Below are 23,255 nucleotides of genomic sequence, written 5' to 3' on the forward strand. Positions count from 1 at the left end.
TATAGTGGCTGGACATAATATTAAGTATTAAGAATTTTTTTATACAGCTTGTAAAAAGATTGTAAAAGATAATCGGTTTGCAAAAATATTCTTTGCCTTAATAAAAAATGGATAAAAATTTATTAAAATTCTTTTATATCCATTTTTTATTAATACGATGAATATACTGACGGATTTCACGTTTTCGAACTTGGACTTCTTTCCGAGAAACAAGTAAAAGATCTTGTGGTTTCATGCGTGTTAAACAGATGTACAATTGCATCTAATTTTCCTTAGATCTCATATTTTTCCTATCCGATGAACCGACCAAGAGCGAAACAACTTTTTCGCCGACTTATTCTTAAGCTCTCTGCCGTGAGCGATTTGTACTTCCAGCGAGGCACCGTTATTCAATGCCAACCACGTGTGAATCTCATCAGTAGCTGCAGATACACCTATATTTTTAAATAAGAATAAATAAGAATATAATATGTGCAAATATATGAAACAATAACGAATTAAATTAAAGGATATAAGACAACCTAATTGGTATGTATATATTTTATATATGTATTTATGTAATTTTATTTATATATATATAATGTTATAATTGTATTTTAATATAATTTCATATGAAAAAGGACGCGAGAATATTTAAAACATCATACCCAGTAATTCATGTAGAGTTATACGTCGACTGGCCAGCAACTCCTTACTGGCACTCCTGATCTCGAATATTAGTACCGACTGCCTCGGTACACCGTCGCCGTCTATATGGAAATCTATGCTAAACTGAGGATTAGGCATAGCTGGCAGGAGTCGCGATTTCGCGATAGTCTTACCGCCGTTAGGCGAGACAATCTTATCTGGACTGGTGCATCTAGAAATTCTTAATTTAATTATCTGTCGTCAATTAATGCCACCGCCGTCAATCATAACATATTAACTATACTTACGTTTGAAGTTTTACTCGGCAGTACAATTGGGCAATGTGCGCTACGTGGAGACCCTGCGCCTGAAGAACCTTTCCTTCCACTCCGGAATACTTCTCTCTAGTGCCGTTGACAATTTTTAAATCTGAAAATCCAATGTTATATTTTATTTTCATGTTTCAGCATTAAATTGTAAAGCTCTAATCACTTTTCGTTCTGAAGAGAATAGAAGGCTGTTTATTTAAAATAAAAAAAAGACTAACATATTTATTTTTTATTTTATCTTTTTTCAACTTTACTATTTTAAATGGCATCGACAATAAGCGTGACAAAGTGTATTTAAGAACGTCTTATGTTATAAGTCAATTACAATCTATATTAGCATTTTAAGATATTACTTAAGACGGTTTTGAAATAAGAATCGCAACTATAAATATCAAAAGATCTGGAATGAAAATATCTGTATGACTATATTAAAATATCATATGTATGATAATATCGACTACCCACTAACCATTCGGCCTCAATCTTAACCGCGGACTGGGTTGCCTTATCCTGCCTAACATGTCAGGTTGCGACACCGCGTGAGCAAGACCAGATTCCGACAAGAGTTCCGTGGCGTCAGCCTCCCCGCCGCCTCTGGGTTCCAGGCTTAGCGTGATGCCCTTATTATCGTTTTTATCCTCTATAGTTACTTCCGAACGAAATCTACGAAGTTTTAAACCCCTCTTCACCTACAATTACGAAATACCTTAAACTGACGTTTCGATCATGAATAATTTAACGTGTTTACCTTCTGCTTCATCATGCGGAAACTGTTGTACTGTGGTAACTTCTTGCCGAAGTTTTGTTCAGGGCTGGGTGTCAAGCTATGATGGGAAGATCGCCTTTCTGTGATCACTTTGGTGGTGTCGGCCTCATCGATGGAATTACCCGCGACTGATTCTGTAATGACTTTGGGAACCCAAAAGCTCGACGTTCCATTTATTTCGTTGGACTCTTTGCTGGTGATGCTAACTTTATCTATACGAAAGAAATATACCAAATTTCTAAAACCGTATCGAACGACATGCTGTTTATAAAAGTTTATATTGCCAAAGATGTTAAACATAATATAAATATGTGTGTGAATATAATATGAGTTTTCAAACATGACATTACCAGATTGGTTGGACGTAGTTGGCTTCAGGAGAGTGACGGTGCGTGGTGGAGGCGGAGGAGGTACGATCGGATCCAAATGTAGACGTATTTTAGATCTTTCCATAGAAGGCCTTCGCACAATACTCGACAAGGAATCAGGCTCGGTGTTCAAACGAGAAGAATTGTCGCTGATATTGCTGGTTGCATACGTGCTTTGTGTCTAGAGCAAATTTCAAGCGGAGATTTATAATGAGAAAATACTCGAAAAATTACAAGATGACGCTCACTGAATACAAAGTAACAGTAACATTATAACAATGTTATAATTTCCTACTCAATAACATAACTGTTATGTACATGTGTTATATTATATTGTTGAATAGAAAATTATAATATTAATGTAATATTATTGTTCGTGTTTAGCGAGTGCTGAAGTTACTGTTGCGCGAACATTACCTCACACTCTTCCGATAAGATCTTAATTTTCAGCTCTATAGATCCCGTTTTAGTTTCTCTGAGCGGAAACCAATGGGACTGATCGCTGTTCGATAGCTTTCTGATATCATCGAGAGTCAGTGATACTTTCCCAAGGTAATCCTTCATACCGAAAGTATCATGATCCCATAATAACTACAAAATCAAATTTTTTAAAATTATCCTCTCTATTTCAAGAAGAAATTTCAGTGCAAGATATAAATGTGCATAATTACGATGTCTAAAGCTTCTCCGGTCTTCGGCAAGCCCATGATGGAACTTTCATCCCAGCAAGGATTCAACGTTTTCTTCTTTATGCTGCTCTTGTATTTTGTTTCGTTGTTCAGTTTCAATTCGCAGAAGGGATCGCTGAAGCCATTCAAATCTTTCGCGACGAGATCTTTTGCGCGCAACAACGTCACCTCCATCAAACCGCTTCCAGTGGACAGAAGACTGGATATATCAGAGGAGGCGGGATCGGTGTCCTTGTGCGTTAATAACAGCTTCTGAAAGTTTAAGACTTGAGTGGACACACACATAGAAATTTTTTTCCGGATAAATATAAGACTTTATACAGACTGCCTGTTGCATCCATGGCAAACTGTTTCGTTTGATTTTCGGTTCATCGTCTAGCGTAGTTGGAACCAAGCTGCTTCTGCGACTGTTAACTACTTGCTGTACACTTTTGATTGGATAAAACAGTACAGAGATCGTCATGGTGGAGGCGATGTTGGAACCGCTGAGGGTGAGTTCCTTTCTAACGATCCACGTTGTGTCCTTTGAAAAAAATTACTTTTTATCGAGATTTTTTTACAGCATTGCAAGGTAATATGTGCGGTAACGTGTAATATAAATTGAAGAATTTAAAACAAAAACAAGGTAAATCTATAATCTGTAAAGTATATTTTAAGTACCACACTCATATTTTTGAAATAGTTCTTTCCAGATTATGGTCTTCTTTTATCTTTATGATGAATCGTCTGATTTCATCAACATTTGGTTACCTGAGACAGAGATAGCATAGCCAATCCAAGCATGTCCGTATCCATTGATTTTACTATATTCCATGAATAAATAACAAAACTCAGCGACACTTGCGTGTAATCCTGTATCAAAAATTGCGCTCTGCAGTCCCAAACCGGAGATGTAGTTGAGCGAATATAATGCGTCGTTTTTACCTAAAAAAAAACACACACACATAGAACATTAACAGATTTTGCATAGATATAATTGCAAACATATTTTAAAATTGTAAATTGTATTTACCTTCTTTCGATTATTAAATAACATGCAATAAGGATTACACTGAACAATATCGCCGTGCAGATTGTCAGCTGAATGAATGTAAACCACCAATACCCCTGAAAATTACAACGCATTACAACGCGAATATATTTTTGTGTCAATTCATAAAAAAAAGTACACACAAAGACACCCTACAAATTTCTACAAAGACTCCCTACAAATTTTCATGGAAAAGCAAATAAAAGAGAACATATAGGTTTAGCGTGTTTGAAAAAGCTTTACTGTCCGACAAGAGTCTCAATAATACACAGGTATAAAATCATCAAGCGTACATTTAATTAAACATTGCGTCAAATCAAAGGACGTTGCACACAGTCATGCTCAGATTTCACCACGATATTTCAATTAAATTTACCTGCTTTGTGCGCTTTGTGGCAAGAGTCTCGCGACACTGAAAATATTTCATATGATAATACTGATCGCGGAAAAAGAATGTTCAAATATTTCGTAGAAATACATTCGTCGTGATTTAATATCAAATTACACAAGTATCTTTTTTCCTTTTCATATATTCTACAGCCTTGGCTATAAATATAAAAAAACTTTCAATTTATCGTATTTTCTTGGAAAAGGCGGCAATAAAATCCAAAGAAAGATTAATAAAATATTATATAATAATTATAAATATTATACACTATTCAACAAAATTAAATTTACCTTTTCCACCCTGTAAAAATAAGCAAATTTCAAGATGAAATAACTTCGTGAAAAATCATCGTATCGAAATGTTTAAAAAAGCATTTTACAGTTTAAAATCTCTAAAGTAAAATAGGTTTTTTGTTTTAATGTCGAATAACTCAGTAAAAAAAATCATACAAGGATCAATAAAAAAGTAAATTAAAAATTCACTCTTTCGAATGCTGTAAACCACATTTTAGTGTGCAATTTTTAATTCGCGTAGAACTCTGCAAATTTCGTAAAAAATTTGCATCTTCATTTATGTTTGCGTAACTCCATAAAGTATCTGTAAAACCGTTTTCTAAAGTACCGATTAGAAAAATAGAGATTTCAAGCTTTTAAAATGCTTTTTTAAACATCTCGATACGATGACTCTTCACGAAGTTATTTCATTTTGAAATTTGCCTATTTTTACAAGGTGAAAGAGATGATGTTTTAATTTTGTTGAGTAATGTATTTCAATAAAGTTATTTTTTAATAAAACTTTTAATTTATTTTTCGTTAAATATAGAATATTTATATCAATTTGTGGGGGGTGCTTTACACTTATAGTTGTACATTATATACTTTAAATTTGTCTTTATATACCTGCAAGATGCATATTATCGGCCATTAGTTCTGGTTGTGGCAAATCTGGATCCAAATGCGGCAGAGTGGTGTACTCTAATCGCGCATTGATATTTGGAATATTAGCACTATTGCGAGATGGTTTCTTTTGTTGCAACACTGTTTCAACGCTATCAAACAAAGGCAAATGGATTAACGGAGAATATTAAGTCTAGTCGGAAACTCGTATTCACGTCAATACATAAGGCTGAAGAAATTGACGTGAAATACTCGAGTGATGAAGCATAACGTGTAATTAAACGCGATCAATGTGACTTACATTTGTGAATTCTCCCAGTCGTAAACTCCTAACGCTAACTCGAATTGCGCTAGAGTGATCGTACTAACGAGACGTTTCGCTTTCAGCTTGATGGTGATCCTCTCGTTATCTAACGGCCCGACCAAGAAAGATACATCTTCGGTCCACGTGGAACTCAAGTTCGAAGTAATTCGTCTTTGATCGCCCACCGTTACCGCGAGCCATCTCACTTCATCAGCGACATTCGCTAGCAACGGAGAAAGGCCAGTTAGGGACTTTCTAATGAGTCCATAATAGTCTATAATAATGATTAGCACGTCCATTATAACTTATAACAATTGCGTGTTTGACAGAAATATCATCTACAGTATAAAGTAAAACCGTACGCCTTAACTATACTAAATCACGCTAAAATACAATTTAACGGTCGATAACCGTTTTTTTTTCTAGATTTTAGTGTACGATTACTTGCAATCTCTTCACCTAAAGGAAACTCACCAGAACAACCATTTTGACATAGAACAACGGTGAGCACTCCTTGCGGTAACAAATTGGTCACGGAATCCAATCCAGGACCCGGTCGCTCTCGTGCTCTCAGGTTCAACTCCAAATGGCCTGGGTCGACCAGCCAGCTGGCCAGAGCATCCGTGACCACCGCATGAATCCAAGTCTTGATAAGTGGCATCTCCATCATCTGCACCGCCCGTAGGATTCTTACGCTGAACCAGACGTCCGGCTTCTCCAGGAAACTCACACTAAGTCCGGTTGCATGTGGAAACGGCGCCGACGCGTTCAGTGTTATGTTAACAATAATTGTGCCGGACAGCGATAGCTTTTCCACCGCCAGGTCGATGTCCATCCCCACACTGTCGAAATATTTATGAAGAAAATATCCGTAAAATTATTTAAAAATAGAGAATAGATTTAGGAAAATTATGAATGTGATCTTGATATCAAAAGCATAATAATTCGGGAGAAAGAAAAGGCAAATTTCAAATATATCGTACGAAATTATTAGATTTCTAAATTCAATTCCGATTAAACAAATGAATTGCAATTAATGACACAACAATGCAAAAATAAATTAATATTTGCAATTTTATTTAAGACGTTCTTGAACTGTTTTTAATACAGTGAACATGCACTTGGTTCCTCACCCTTTACCAAACAACCGCGTGGTGATGAGCATGCGGAATTGCTCGCAGTCCAGCCGTAGGTCCGCTTCGATGGATAATTTAGTCTGACCGAAAAGGCCATTGGGAAGATCGTCATCGCTGCAGCAATCAAGTGTCCTGATGCGAGTGATACACGGCGTTTGTTCGCCGAGAGTGAGTTCGCGTAATTCTAATGGGCCTAAAAAACGAGTATCTCTTTAAGAGCCACGATGAAACCGTTAAATGACCAAGTAATTTAGAATCCTTCGAGCGGTAGGTAATTAATTTCTTTGACGAACTTCTTTGGCTTATCTCTCTTTCTCTCTCCTGTCGCGAGTCGCGTAACATGTATTTACACAAAGTGCTCTTACCGAGTATACCGGGTTTGGCTTCATTAAGAAGAGGTTCTAGTCGTTCCTTCGCCAAAGAAAATATACTGGCAGCGCTGAATCTCCACCTGGGGAAATAATCGATACATAAATAACAATTTTAACATTATAATCTACCGTTCTTTCAGAATGTAATCGAAACTCTAGTTTTTGTTATTAGTTTATTAAATTTACATCGCAGAATAGTCTCTTCAATCTATTAGGTGTTGAACTTAATTCCTGCCGCTCGCTTAATTTAAAACAATGTTCCACACCTCTAAAAAGTCTAAAAAAAAATTTTTTTAACGTATAATATGCTAAAAAGTGTGTCAAACTTTTTAGCATATTACATTACTAAAATTTTTTTTTAGATTTTTTTGAGGTGTGGAACATTGTTTTAAATTAAGCGAGTGGCAGGAATTAAGTTCAACACCTAATACATGAAATTGCTCAGAGCCTTCCCTTTTTCTTGAATTTCTACAAATAGATATCTCAAGAATGCGACACGATTCATTAAACATTCAGTTTAATTAAGTGAATGGCCAGATTTTAATACGATAAAGCGCTCTTTCGAGTGTGAAAAACGCGTACTAACGTTTCGGTGCCATAACGGGTGGGTTGTTTCCAGAATTCATCGTCAACGACATCCCATTTACGCCATCGATAACGAGTTGATTCGCATAATATACGACGGCCTACGCGTATATTAAGCTTTCGTGAATAGATTAAAGGGAAGAGAGGTAAATTAACACGTGCCCACGCACTTGTCATTTTTTAGGATGCTTGAATAACACCTTACCCGTCCTAGTTCGACGCTTCTAGGTTTTCCATCATGAATTCTCTTGTTAAATATATAGTAAATATAGTTTTTTATACGCACTTTAAATACATAAAAATTTCAAAATTATGTTTTCTGCTATTATTATTATAAACTCCTTATCTCTCCTTTTTATTATTAGACTTTATTATTCAAATAGATAAATAAAGCATACAATTTGACGAAAAATCATTAATTACATATTTATATCACTATATATCTTCTCTAAAAAGAAAAAAAGACTTTATATAAACACAGAAAGAACAGCTTTGCTGAAGTATTTGAAAATTTATTTAATTAAATATATGTAGATCTGAAAATAATTATGTTAGATACGCAAGCACGATGATAAAACCGTAAAAATGTTGACATTCTAGCAATCAGCTTAAGGGGATGCTGGAGGGACCCAATTATCGACATTGCAGTTTGATCAAAATCTCCGAATTGACTAAATGGAACAAAAAATTCTTTTATAGGATTAAAGTAAACGCAAAATCCTGATGTGGTGCAGTGGATATTATACTAAAATCGAAAAAAAGTAAAAAATTTTTTTAACTTTTTTTTATTTTAGTATAAAATCCACTGCACCACGTCAGGATTTTGCATTTACTTTAATCCTGTAAAAAGATTTTTTATTTCATTTAGTCAATTCGGAGATTTTGGTCAAACTGCAATGTCGATAATTGGGTCCCTCCAGCATCCCCTTAAGTTTTCCTTGAAAAGTTTAATATAATTCAAACTATAGAATCGAAGCCTTACACGGTCTAGCTGGATCTTAATGCTTGTATGATTCTTATGTGAATTTATATACTACGTATGTAGTCCCACAGAAACGCGCGCCGAAAAATTTTCGGTCTTGAAACGCTAACTCTACTAAACTACCGCAGTAATATCACGAGTTAAATTGACTAGCAATTTAACAAATTTTTTGATGCTTATTCGCATCTTCGAAACGATCTTAATAATGATGAATAATATATTAAAATCTGTAAATAATTAATTCTTATTGCGAAAAAATAAAGGCCTCGGTAGTCTAAAGTCTCAGGACGCTCGCACGGATTGCAAGAGATCCGGGTTCGACTCCCGGCCGAGGTAATATTTTTTCGCAATAAGAATTAATTATTTACAGATTTTAATATATTATTCATCATTATTAAGATCGTTTCGAAGATGCGAATAAGCATCAAAAAATTTGTTAAATTGCTAGTCAATTTAACTCGTGATATTACTGCGGTAGTTTAGTAGAGTTAGCGTTTCAAGACCGAAAATTTTTCGGCGCGCGTTTCTGTGGGACTACATACGTAGTATATAAATTCACATAAGAATCATACAAGCATTAAGATCCAGCTAGACCGTGTAAGGCTTCGATTCTATAGTTTGTGTTATCACATGTACGGTCCTATAATATATTATGTTATTTAATATAATTATTTTGAACCAACATAATTATTTTCAAACCTGTGTATGTACATTAGTTAAATTTTTAGATAATTTAGAAAAATTACTGTTCTTTTCATGTAGAAATTGTTTTCATATCAGAACATCGTGTATACGGAACTTGTATTCTTTACAGGGTGCTCGATTCCATAGAAATTTTTCCGAAGTCATCGTTTCCTGCATTCGCACATGATCAAATAAGCGCCGTCGTTTTCTTTGTGCCCATACAGTGTAAATGTGTAGCATGTTGAATTCACTGCTTCTTCCCGGCATGTAGATTCTTGCTAGTCGGTGAGAAACCCGCAGCCGGAGCTGTTTAGGAATACTCGAACAGGTCTATCAAGTATCCAAATAAGTAGCACTCTTTCCGCGCCTTATTGCCGCTTGCTGTACAGGGCCGTTCTCAGCCGCTGACAAACGAGAAAAGGGTGATGCGCGAAGGAAATCGCTTGAATGCGTCAATGAGACCGTCCATAAAATAGTAAATTTTTTTTCTTACTGTTAGTATATAAATCTCTTCGAAATTAAATAACAAATTTTTTTAAGCTAGAAATTAATTCTGAACTTTTTAGAAATTTTTCATCATCCTTTTTTCCAACAGAAAATGATCCACTTTTTGATAAATTTTAGCTCTAAAAAGGGTTGATTTTTACAATTATCTATTTCTCTTATATATACAACGAATTAAGATCCTTGTATGTGAGCTTGTACGGAACTTTATGAACCGATGGCATTTTGCAATTTATTTAAACGCGGTCAATTCTACAACATCGACTCGTTCCGTTCGACATGTGTCGGCGATGGCGACGGACAAGGATTTTATCCGCGGCATAGGCAGCAGAAACGTGAAAGGCCACATTTATACTTACGTGCGTCAGGAATGTGGATATGTTTACAAATGCGTATGTAGTACTCGTTTCTGAACGAGGAGTTCATTCACCCATTGTCCGATGCGAGGACAATCGCGATATATACCCAGCGGCATTACAATAGCGTTATTACCGCGAATCGTAGCTATATGAAAGAGCGAGGTGAGGTCACGAAATATGAGTACAGTAATAAAGGATATATATATGTATTACTACGTTACACTTACATAAACTTCTCTAGATAAATGTATCTAGAAAAGTTTATATAAGTGTAACGTAGCGGTACACTTATATATCCTTTATTACTGTACTCATATTTCGTGACCTCACCTCGCTCATTTTCCTTTCTATTATTTTTTTTATTAATCGACGACACGTTATACATAGTTATATCAATTTTGAATGGTTAATTTCTCTGTTAGGAATTTATATCTATTAAAGAAAAAGGAATATTGATATAAGTTTGTATAATAGTCAATTTAATCACTTTTACAAATAAACCGTGATAAAATACGATAAATAAATAATTTTCTTTAAAATATCCACATAGAAAGAACGATTTTGCTGAAGTATCTAAAAATTTAATAAGATAAGATTTCAAAATAATTTTGATGGACTATCAAAATAATTACGTAGGACACTTAAGGGGATCCTAAAGCCGTCTGTATTACCGACTAAATCATGATTTTTGTGTAACAATTATTTTTTTCCTTTTTTATAGATTTGAAAATCTTTTTACAGGATTAAAGTATGCGCATTAATACAATATCTGTGAGGTGGAATTTATTCCGAGAACGGCAAAAAATGTTGAAATTGAAATAAAAAAAAAAATTTTTTTGTCGTTCTTGGTATAAAGAAAAACTCATAAAGAAAAACTCCTGGAAAAGGATTTTCAAATCTGTAAAAGAGGAAAAAAGTAAGTCCTTGCAAAGCACATAATTTCGTTTTAGGAGAAATATTTTTTTCTACGCTTTGAATCTTAATTCTATAAACTCAGTATTGTTCGTTCAAATAATCTAAATTCCGCCTCACGCTTATTTTCAATCTACAAGCTGTAAAACTTTTACATCAAGCAATTATATCAAGCAATTGTTAACCTCAGATGACAGTTGTATGTGTCAAAAAAAGTAAATTTTTTCTTTTTTTTCCGATTTTCTCGTGAAATCGTGTTTTTCGGGATTTCTTTTTATGCGTTCTTTAATTCTGTAAAAAAATTTTGCAATCCGTGATTTTCCAATTCGGAGATTTCTCCTAAAACGTAATCGTGGTAAAACAGGACGATTTTAGGATCCCCTTAAGACGATTGTTAAAATATCCAAACCTCTTGCAACATTACTCATTATGTTTGTGCGATCTACATATTTTTATAGTCCAAAAAATTTATTTTTAAATCTGTATCTATCTAAATTTCTAGGTACTTCAGCAAAACCGTTCTTCCCGTACGAAGATTTTGAAGAAAATTCTTTTATTTTCATCTCATTGTCAGTAAAATCGTTCTCTCTGTGCACCTATTGATGTAATAACGTACATTAACGTATACCAGGTGGCACACGCGTATTCCCGTTTCTGATTAGCTTCATCGATAACTGAAAACGGTACTTGCCACTTGTTGAGAAGCAGACTGAGCCACTCGGCGGTCTCGTCTTTGTACAGGGCCCTTCTCCTACGTAACCTGGCCAGTTCGTGTTGCAATTCCGTCTGAAGAAGCCGGGAGACTCTTGCTTTAACGATGGTAGTTGCCAGTGCCAGGACCAAAACCAGCCATGCCAGTGACAAACCCGCCGCTCCTATTATCCAGGTGATCGCGAGTGCCACTCCGAGATACAAAGCGGTGCGAATTGCCTCTGCATCTCTCTGCAAAGAGATATTTCATTCGATGCGTTCATTTACAAGTATCACATAAATGCGAAAAGTCTTTATATCTTAAATCTTCGCGTCGCGTGTGTCATCCAATACGGTGGTAATCGAGTCGCATAATGCACTTAGAGTATTACATTAATATCAATAATAAAAACTAGGTTAATGCTGATAATTATTTGTTATCTATTTGTGTTGTGTTTGTAAAGTATAATTCATTCTTGATAGAGAATGTGAAATGAAAACATTTAAATTAAAGTTTAATTAGAGTTTGCGAAGTTTATGGAGAATCATTCGCTTTTACTAATTACTGCCACATTAATATTTTATATTTCTTTTTATTTTTATATTTAATTAATTGAAAAATATTTTAAATTAAACTCATTAATATATATTATTTGTTTTTAAATATAATTACGTTAACTTTCTCTTTTTACATTCTGTGTTTATTTTGCGCACTGTCACTTATTTCTTTTAGCATGACTAATCAAATATATTAATGTTCTTTCTGTATCATATAAAAAAATGTATATTTAAAAGTGAAAAACTAATAAAATTATGAAATTTAAACCTATTAGAAGCAAAACATCGAGATATAAAAATTATATCTCAAAAATAAATATAAACGAGAATAGAAAAATCAGTCTCTCTCTCTCTCTCTCTCTCTCTCCCTCCCTTCGTTATACTTTTCTCTGTATACTTTCAAATATAGTTACTTTATTTCATTATAATTACCGTATAATTTTTAAAATACAAATTTTTTATTTTTCATTTTTCTCAATATGCTACGTGAAACTAAATACCAGGCAGAAGAAGTATGCTTATAGTGCATTATGCGCAACCTTGCCGTATCCACGTAAAGACGCATAAAGGAATACTTATCAGCGATAAAAAAACAACCCCGCAATGACAGTCCGCTTGTACGTTCACTCGCAGCGTATCATTAATAGCAATTTATCCCGCGAGGAACATTAAAACCATACAACCGTACGTATCGCAATTTCAGAATATTCTCGGAAAATACTTTTGTCCCCGGGCCCGCGAAATGAAAGCGACGTCACGCGACACGTTGTCCAAGAAGTTGTACCTTCGTCTTGCTAGGATGTAGGACATGATCCCTACGTGCTCACACGCGACGTCGCGTGCAACATCGAAGAAATCTCTCTGACGTCATCGAAGAACGTCATTAACCCTAGTAGTTAAATAATAAATCGTAAGTACAAGAAAATTTCGCGATCTTACATGGAATTTAGCTCTACATGTATATATATAGAAATGGAGAAGTTTGTTACTGAATAAAGATATCTGAGTAACTACCTAAGCAGGACAACAAGTCATTATGATATTAAAATGACTCCAAAAAAGTGATTCAAAATCAAGTGATGAAAAATGATTAAAAGTCATTTTTCCAAAATTTCCAATTTATTTTAATGTCATTTTGACATCATCGTGACTTGTTCTGCTTGGGTATGAAAAAGGTATAATCGTAAACCTAATATAAGAAAAGAAACAATTTATAAATTCTAACTCTAGTCTAAATAGAGTAAAATTCTTGGAATAGAGTCCAATAATTCTTGGAAAGTCTGTTAAGCAATTAAGCATTCAGAAGTTTAATTCAAAACTTGCAAATTGATTTTGAAGAGATTTTTTTCGCGCAATTTATTCCGCGTTTGTGTTTGCGCTTCGCTCTTAAAATTAAATAGAGCGATATTAATGCGAGAGATGGGGTCGCCACGCATCTCCCGTTCTTGTCTCGAGGTCAAAAGGCGTGCACGTTCTCGCTTGCAAACGCGTCCTTGCGCAATAGTAATTCGACCTGTTCTGTCCAGAACGTAACATTTCATTAATTGGAAAGTTGTCCAACGTTAAGAGAAGCGTAGTGAGGTCGTAATGTACGTGCCAGTCTTCCGAACAAATGGAAGTTGGCAGAAGTGTTTCGAGAGTTTCATTTTCCCCATTTACGAAATTACAGCGAAGCAAATATTATTTATCGATGAAATAATTCAGTTCTGCGTCACAGCTCGTTCTATTTACGCCAATTTTAATTAGAGAAAATGCTACAGTCCTGCGAAAAACAATTCAAAACGATTAATTTCTTTGAAATACTTTGTCTGGAAAAAAAAACACGCTTTCTAAGAATTATTTTCGTATTAATTAGATTATATAGTGAGATACAATATGGTGAAGATTAAATCAGTACACGTTTAGTAAAATCTTAAAAATCATCAGAATTTTCATATCTGTGTGAAAAAGAGAGTTTTTTCAAATGACTGGCTTGCTTCGAATACAGCACGTGCATGAAGTTGATCTCGAAGGACTTTGCCTTTTAAGTAGAGTACTAATTACTCTCGGTAGTGTGGAGCTAGAGAAGAGTGCGAGATAAAAATCGTTCGAGAAATCCCACGAGTTCCGTGACGGAAAGTGTTACTTCAGTGACTTCCCACGCAGATAATAATTTCAGTTCTGCATCTATAAATTTAGATGTCGAATAATAAGTCGGCACTCATATACGAGGTGATTTGATTTTAAATATTCATTCCTAACATGGAATCGACTTTTTTTTCTGCTGAAATACCCAGGTGTCAATATTTTTCAAGTTGCAAATTTTTATATGACTTTTAGATAAAAATGTTTGATCAGTTCATTTAATTTTAAGCAAATTTTGGTCTCTTGAAATTTTATTTTTTCAAACTAAATATTTTGAAAGAAAAATGAGCTTATAAGTTTGATAAAATCTGTGTTTTAAATCGAAACCGATAATCTCGAGGTATCCTGTATATACAGCATTTATTATGTAGCATGCAAAGAATATTTGAACAGTTTTAGACACGGTCTGTAAGCGGATTTCTTCTTGTCAAAATCCAATTAGATCGACATGAAACATCAACAAGCAACGAAGCTACATGAAACTTACAAATTACTGCTAATTTGATAGGCAAAAATACATTTTAAGTTAATTTAATTCACCAATAACAATTTTTACATTTTCTCTAATTAATCGAATATTTTATTCGTCAAAAGTACATGGAGTTCTTTCATACGTGATCGTTTCTGTTTATGAAATTTTGCTCACGCTATAGGTAATTGTTATTATCGTCAAATCACAAACTTTCCGTTAAAAAGATATTCTACTATATAAATTAAAAACCTAAATTAGATATATAAATCGACAAACAAATCAGTTCTCTGGAACTGTAAACGCCAGAGGAGCTGAATGCACATTTTCGTTTTATTTTAAATGTTTCCATGTAGTCAAAGTTTAAATAGGTCGACTTCGAGGCTTAAAACCGCAGAGGTAAACGTAAAAAATTGTTGAGTTCACCAACAATAGCCACAACGCGGCCAGCAACGTCAGTGAACGTTCAACGATGCGCACGAGATGTGCATCGCGAACGCCCATTGCCAGGTCGACACGGCTCTTCTCTTCTTCATAGGGCATTGTGCCCGATCGCTTTTACGGAATTGACGATTCAACTCGCGTGGGCTCCTTTGAAAAATACCTACCGCGCACAGGGACACCAGACATTGAAGCTACATATGTATGTGCTCGCGAGAAACGTTCCACTCGAGTATTTGAGCTTGTCTCATACGTACCCGTGTATATATTTCGCACGATTTAATGACACGATTGTAACTTCACAGCGCAAGAAATAGCGTGCTCCAATTTTTATCGATAAACTTTTTATTGGACTTCAATCTTTCATAATCCCTGCCTAATTTGGTCTTTTAATAGCTTTCATTCTAATTTAATCTTCTTGGTGCGTATAAAGTTTCCCTTTTCTAATTCAAAAATTACAGGATAACAAAAAATTTGGTCACAATGTTTTGTGTTTATCAAATCATTAGTAATCTTACGATTCTTACGTATATTAAAAAAAAAACAAATTGGAGTACTAATTATATTTTATTAAATTTCAAAAATAATAATTTACATTCAAAATTAACTTTATAGAATATTAACTTTTATACAAACTTTAAGGCATTTCGGATGCATCAGCGCATCTTTCTACGGATAAATTTTCCCAAACAGACAATAGAGTGGTCTTTAGTCTATTAACAAAAAAATTTGTTAGTACAGTTTTTTTGATATTTAATAAGATATAACTAACATACACTGTGGAGTTTGTTTTTCTAAATATACGTTACTACCAGGTAGCAAGCTGACGCTGTTTGTCGTTATTTTAATGTCAAATAATGTCAACTTGCTGAGTAATGATTTGCTCGAAACACACGAAACTTCGTGACCAAACTTTTTGTCGCCCTGTATACGTGATATAACTTTTAAACGAATCGAAGAGCTGAAGAAGAATTTGTTCTCAGATGCCCATTTATATGCTAATGAATTGAAATGAAGAGTCGTGACTAAGGTATGCACATATGAGAAGAAATGTCTATGAAGAAATGACCTATTTCTTAACTAGCGTGTGGTGACTCGGCATACAAGTGAACAGCACGCGCGTTCTCGGTTGTTGCGTTATCAAGAATTTATTATTCGGCTTGATCAAGCAAAAGGTCGAAGACAAGTAGTCATACCTGTGCTTTTTGCGCGACGGCGAGGGCGAATTCTTCGTCAGGCGCGGGATCGTCGGGTGTCATGTTGGTGCCCCCCGCTGCACCGCCGCCGCCAAGGGGTCTGACCAGACCCCCCGTCGAATACGGCCAATTACCAACAAGACTTCCGCCTCCGATGGATTCGCGCTTTCCTGAAAAAGAGAAGATAAGTGTAACATTATAGAGACATATATCCTTGAGGCTTCCACGGGTGCTTTCTATATAAAGATTACGCGTTTCGCGGGTTTTCTCCGTGTCCAGATCCATTCTTGGAATGCCAACGTTTCGTGAACCTTGCAGTCCACTTCAGACATATATCATATATGATGTATAACATCTATAGAGAGAGTTTAAAAGGATATCTTTCAGTCGAGATAAAGTAAGAATTAAATGCCCGCATTTAATGCTATACATGAGAAGAATGCAAATCTTCATCTTAATAACATTTAAATTTCTATTAGAGTAAAGTCGCTTATTATAGGATAAGCTCCTAATATGAGATAACGGGGTTTCTGTTAAATTAAAAAGCGCACGTGGTTGATTCTGTCATGAACTTTTTATTCTTAGAGTGAAACCTATTAAATAATGGAAAATTTATTATTAGATCATGCGTGTAGCCGTTGCAAAAAAAGATTTTTGAAATTAGATGTTGTCAAATTTTATTGAAATATTAGTCTTTAAATCTTGTTTTATTATATAAAAATAAACATTTGGTAATAAAGTCTGCATGCAGTGATAGAATAAAATCATATTGATAGGAAAACGTGATATATATTGATTTGTTTAATTGTAAAAATTTTAGATTTGGTGATCGTGAAACCGCAAGACGTGAAAGTCGTAATATGAGATACTTAGGGTATTCCTAGCTAATATAAGAACATTTAAATAATTCAATATATCAAAGTGTACTATCAAACGATATGTTAAAAGTGACGATTCTATTATTGTTAAGATTTCTAACACACATACACGCACACACACATACACATTAAAAAATTATATAATTATGTATAACATTAAAATTTTTTGTTGCTACTTTTATATAATATAATAAAAACGTGTATAAAAAGCTTATCTTTGTTTTTTTCTTAATTTCCTATTATGAGATACCGCTTCATATAAGAAAACCGTTGTGTTTCATGTTAGAAACCCTTTTTTTGAATGAGCAAAATCGGCATTTTTAATAACAAATTTTTTTTTATCGATTGCTAACTTTTGGCGATGAAACTTAAATATATTTTCCATAAATTTGACATGAAGGTAGAAGTTAAGGTTACAAATTAAATAAATTACAAGTCTTTAAAAAAAGGTATCTCATAATAAGCGACTTTACCCTGATGATTTCTAATAACGTGTTCTTTTAATTATTAGGTGTTAAACTTAATTCCTGTCATTTTTCGTCTCCAAAATTGATTTGTTTCGGAGGGAAATACCTTAATCAAAGTATTATTAATAAAGTATTATTAATTAGTAATGAAGTAGAAAATGGAGGAAATTACTTTGATTAAGGTATCCATTCATCTTCCCTTCGAAACAAATCAATTTTGGAGTCGAAAAATGGCAGGAATTAAGTTTAACACCTAATATATTCATTTTGTTTCTTTTATAGAAAATGAATTAAAATATAGTACGTCAAAATTACTTTGGTTCAAATATAAAAAGGACCAATATAGATAAATGCATTTGTCAAGCAATTACGTTCACGTTTTTTTGGCAAAAATATTTATTAAAACATTTAAGTAATGCTGTAAGTAATAAAGTTATAGTTGTTAAATATTTGACATCACATACGTGATTTAAAACAAGTTTATTAAAATTAAAAAATTTCCAAAAGAATAATCCTATTGCTTTATAAATATAATTTTTATATTTTATTGTTGCAACAAAACACAAATTTTTGCGCTATTCTTTTTATTATGCTTCCTTTTGCTGCTTTTCTCTTGAATCGTCTACTGGCTGAAAGCTAATTGAGTTTTACTTTGTTCAAGCAAAACGCGAGCATGTAATAAATTTGCGACTCTCTGTATTGCAGTGTATATCAATCAGCGCACCAGTAAAAGAGCGAGGACAAGTGTCACGAGGACAAGAGTTATTGCTGCGGAAGAATGTGCATATACCCTTCCGATATATTCGTGTGATATATCCCACGGATATCTCCCAGCCATTTGTTCAGCTAACTGTCTTAGTTAATAGCTTTTTGAAACGCATCTCTATCGATTCACTTAGGTATAAGTTATTCTTTATACATGTAAAATGCTGCTTGATGAAACTATACGAAATACATATGTTATCGAAACAAAGTTTTGATAGTAAAGTTTTGCTTAATACTTTGTTTAACGTTTAATACTTTTGTTTATAAAAACAAAAACATTCGCGTTCGATCATTGATTGAAAAAGATTTGATAGAATTTGGATGCACTAATGCATATAAAACCGTCGTACACTGATTTAATCTGTAAATGTAAAACGTACATATTTCGGATTATAAAATGCAGCAAAAATTACTTAACAGCACAATAAAATGTATTGAGAATTTCATGGTTTAATGTATTTTTATATTAAACGCATTTATATTAAACATACATCCGTTTACATTAAATACATATTTTTACGTACACAATTTGTGTACGATGGCTTTAGTATGCATCAGTGCGCACTAACAAGGAAAGTTATTCAGATATCCAATTGGTTTTAAAAAGTAACGGTTTGAAATTACAGTATCCTATCTCCTATTAACTAAAATGAATGTCATTCGTTCGAAAAATTTGATATTTATTAGAAAAATGGTTTCAAAGTTTGTTGTAAGTGGTTTCGAAAATGAGTTTAAATAACATCTTTTCGTTACTTTTTTTTACTTTTTGAATTTTTCTACATACGAGTGAGTAATATACACACATAAGTGGAATATAAAAGAACACTTAAGTCTCAATTCCAATAGTGGGTGTTGAACATTTTTTTATCTATCTCTCCCAAAGTTCGAATTGCGTTTGAATGTGGTATACGTTTATAAAGTTATTTTATTATACGAAACTTTTGCCGAAACTGAACCGAAACGCTCGGCTACACGTCAATTTCAATCGAAACCGAAACCAAAATTAAAAAATAGGAATCCTATAAAGGCCATATGTTATATAGCATGCCCATATATCATATACTTTTTTTCATAAATATTATAAAATTTATTGAAACAATAATTAAATTTCGGCTGAAATCGAAAACCGAAATTTCGGTTGTGTCAATTTTGACCAAAGAATATAAGTATTTCTTCTTCATAAACATCATAATTTAATTATAGAAATAATAATTACACATATTAAAATTAATATGATCATTTATGAAGAAGAGCTATATGATTTTAATCGAAACTGACACGTAATGAGTGTTCGTTTTCAGTTTCGGTAAAAGTTTCAGTTGGACTCTAATAATAAGTAAGAAAATATATGTTCTTTTATACATATATATATATAGGGATGCCGCAAGACGAGACAAGACGAGATTTTAGGAAATATCGTCTTGTCTTGAAAAAATCTTGAAATGTACATTCTTGTCTTGATCTCGAACTCGAAAATCTTGTCTCGAAATTCTCGACAATTTAAATAATGCGTTATCTACAATACACGAAGTAAGAAGTAAGAGTAAGAAATTGACCAATTACAATCGATTATTCTTCTCAGATTTGATTGTAATTGGTCAATTTTTACTTTTCTTACTCCGTGTATTATAGACGACGCTTAAGTATTTGCGCAACGTCTGTTCCATCGGAAAGATTATTCTCTACAGCAAGATTAATTATAACAAAACATAGAAATAGATTATGCGAGGAATCAGCAAGATCCCTACTTTGTTTAAATTCATGGGCTACATCTGTTCAATATCTAAAATCTTATTTGGCGAATAATAATTATAATTGGCGCAATAAAGTGTTTAAATAAAAAAATGTGATTCGTGTGTTATTTGATTTTACAATTAGTATTATATTAGATATAGTTTAATGTGATCTCTCTCTCTCTCTGGGCTTAGCAATATTGCACAACATTTGGTATTATTAATCAATATTTGTATTATTTGTTTAGGAAAACAATTACAGTAATTCCGGTGTACACGGTATACATCATTTTATGTTGTGGCATATGATTGCGCTACTATTACATTGACAAATCGATTCAACTGACAGTAGTTTTATTTTACTCACTCCTATTTTTTCTGACTTCTGCGAAATAAATCCTATATAATTTCTATAATTTTTCGAGACTCAAGATTTTCAAGAATCTCGAGTCTAAAATCTCCTTGTCTTTAAACTCTCCGAGCAAATCTTGTCTCGATCTCGTCTTGAAATTCGGGACAAGACAAGACAAGATTCTCGAAATCTCGAATCTTGCGGCATTCCTACGTATATACATTCATATACATATACAATATAAAACTTTATAAGTGTATCATATCAAAACGCAATTCGAATTTCGAGAGGGATATATAGATAAAGAAATGTTCAACATCCACTATTGGAACCGAGATTCGAGTTTTCCTTTCTATTTCAATTATATACAGGATGTCTCCGAAATAAGGTCGGAGCCGCATTGGAGGCGTAGAATGGGTCAAGGGGAACAAAAAAGTCTGATATCATTTTGAGATATTCGCTAATATTTGGCGAGTCCTATAAGACCGCCCCCAATGCGGCTCCGACCTATGCGGCGGTCTTATAGGACTCGCCAAATATTAGCGAATATCTCAAAATGATATCAGACTTTTTTGTTCCCCTTGACCCATTCTACGCCCCCAATGCGGCTCCGATCTTATTTCTGAGACACCCTGTATATTACTCATATGTATGTAGAAAAACCCAAAAAGTCAAAAAAGTTCCAAAATATGTCATTTAAAGCCATTTTTGGAGCCACTTATAGCGGACATCAAGGTCCGTATTCATAGATTCATAAATCGATCCACGATTAATTCTCATTTTAGGCAAGCTGGATTTGAACTAAAGTTGAACCAATCAGATTTATTAAATCGTAGTTTAAGAAGCATTTTTGAAATGAAAGATTGATTCAAACCTAGCTCAAACCGGATCTTAGGTTGAATCACGACTCTGAATACGACTCTAAATTCATTTTTCTAACAAATATCAAATTTTCCGAGCAAATGGCACTCATTTTAGTTAATAGGAGGTAGAATATTATAACTTCTAACCGTTACTTTTCAAAACTAATTGGACATCTGGGTAATTTCCCTTCACCCTTGTGAGTGCATTCAATCGAACTCGCTATAAGTAGAGATAAAAAAATGCCTTCAATTGAAAGATAATTGAAAGTACGTAAGGGATATAATAGCGACATATTACGCGAATATCTGTGATTGCAGGCTTTAATTTGATTTAATACTAAAAGTAACTTTAGCTCGTGATCAGATAAATTATATTCTAAAGAGCCCCCCCTATTCTTGAGCACATATAAATAATTTTCGCATACGGAAATAACAGTTTCTCGATTGTGATTAGTCGATTGTACATACGGAATTACTGTTTTCGTATGCGATATTTGTTCAAGAATGGGGCCCCTCTGATCTCGCTTGGATAAAAAATACTCCTGATATTTTTGAATATATAAGAGCAACCCTTATCAAATTCTCGATGAAACTATTTTATCAAAATGAATCGCGCCATTACATGCAGCGACTGATTCCATGGCGAATCAAGCTCGAGGATAATTCAGGATACAACCTTGACATTATGGAGACGCATGTGGGGTGGAATTAGCGTTGCAACCTTTCACGCGGTTGACGTCGCGTACTGCTGTGCCAAGAGTAATTACTTCCGCAGATTAAATTTGGCGAATCACGTTTCACATTTCGAATGCGATATAATGTGCACCACGTGTAATCGCTGGCGTGTCGCGAGAGAGGAAACAGTGTCGGCAGGAAGGAACGGTGTATATACAAGCGTTCGGTTAACGAATAAAAATCGATAAACTAAACATAAGTTCCGCGTACCGGTAAAATTTATATTTAGAAACTGAAGCGCGCGGCGCGTGGAAAACTCGAGTTACGAGTTTCTTATGCGTTAATCTTGATGTGACCTAACGTTCCGCCACATTCAGGCCGTGACGCGCGGGTTTCGAAATGAACGAGCTCGCCGGCTAAACGCCGTCTCCGAGGGCTCGACGAAAAGCAATTTCGATGTTCCCGATGATCGCCGTACCGTACAAAACTGGTCACGGAGCATCCCACATCGCGTGAGCGTGAGCCGCTAAGCGCCGAGGCTATATGAAGGCATATTTCCGAGAATATCGATCAAATAAGTTATTAGATCATGCGCCCGTCCAACTCGCCTTAATATTCTATCGTTGCGTTCTATATATTGTAGTTTCGTGTGGTACGCAAAGATCTCTCGTTCGCGTTCACGTGATATCAACAATATGAAACGAACGATAAGTGGCGCTTACCAAGTGCGACGCGGATCGCTTGAGAAAGAGGTGGCATCGAAAGTTAAGTCGCGAGAATTAAAGTTACTTTTCGCGTCAATTAAAAGATGAATAACAACAGGTTACTCTTCCATATATATATATATATGGCGCTGTTTCATTAATTATAGCTCATCCTGTGATATATCCCACGATTCAGAACTTGATCCCTTCGTGTTTACTAGGAACAGAGAGTTAACGAAGCGTGATCGGGTGAATCCATGCATGGATCTATCGTTCCGCGCGTAAAATTACCGATACGTCTATCTATCGCTAAGATAAAATTCGGGGACGCCCTTCACTGGAGAGAGAAGTCTCAAGTGCGCACTTGGAAGAACTTGTTGCGGAACTTGGTCCGTCTTGGTGCTACAAAT

The 23,255-nt window shown here is 34.3% G+C and overlaps 1 protein-coding gene across 6 annotated transcripts in view; it reads right to left on the bottom strand.

Moving 5' to 3' along the window:
• The window catches only part of LOC108764399 (extended synaptotagmin-2), a 38,000-nt gene continuing 14,745 nt past the window's right edge, over positions 1-23,255 (bottom strand). For 3 of the 6 annotated variants that reach the window (XM_018512641.1, XM_018512639.1, XM_018512635.1), the window contains exons 2-20: positions 16,409-16,578; positions 11,622-11,872; positions 6,899-6,984; positions 6,531-6,726; positions 5,872-6,239; positions 5,395-5,671; positions 5,097-5,245; positions 4,186-4,221; positions 3,792-3,886; positions 3,530-3,703; positions 3,105-3,302; positions 2,762-3,031; positions 2,508-2,681; positions 2,073-2,271; positions 1,705-1,934; positions 1,426-1,645; positions 936-1,056; positions 648-859; positions 1-434 (exon numbers count right to left, since the gene is read on the bottom strand). In XM_018512641.1, coding sequence (XP_018368143.1) covers positions 280-434; positions 648-859; positions 936-1,056; positions 1,426-1,645; positions 1,705-1,934; positions 2,073-2,271; positions 2,508-2,681; positions 2,762-3,031; positions 3,105-3,302; positions 3,530-3,703; positions 3,792-3,886; positions 4,186-4,221; positions 5,097-5,245; positions 5,395-5,671; positions 5,872-6,239; positions 6,531-6,726; positions 6,899-6,984; positions 11,622-11,872; positions 16,409-16,471 — 3,474 coding nt within the window. In that variant the 5' untranslated portion in view covers positions 16,472-16,578 and the 3' untranslated portion in view covers positions 1-279. The remainder of the gene's footprint in view (positions 435-647; positions 860-935; positions 1,057-1,425; positions 1,646-1,704; positions 1,935-2,072; positions 2,272-2,507; positions 2,682-2,761; positions 3,032-3,104; positions 3,303-3,529; positions 3,704-3,791; positions 3,887-4,185; positions 4,222-5,096; positions 5,246-5,394; positions 5,672-5,871; positions 6,240-6,530; positions 6,727-6,898; positions 6,985-11,621; positions 11,873-16,408; positions 16,579-23,255) is intronic. The other 3 variants (XM_018512637.1, XM_018512636.1, XM_018512638.1) reach the window with 3 other exon arrangements.

Source organism: Trachymyrmex cornetzi, unplaced genomic scaffold, assembly GCF_001594075.2.
Source record: "Trachymyrmex cornetzi isolate Tcor2-1 unplaced genomic scaffold, Tcor1.1 scaffold416, whole genome shotgun sequence".
Lineage (NCBI taxonomy): Eukaryota > Metazoa > Arthropoda > Insecta > Hymenoptera > Formicidae > Trachymyrmex > Trachymyrmex cornetzi.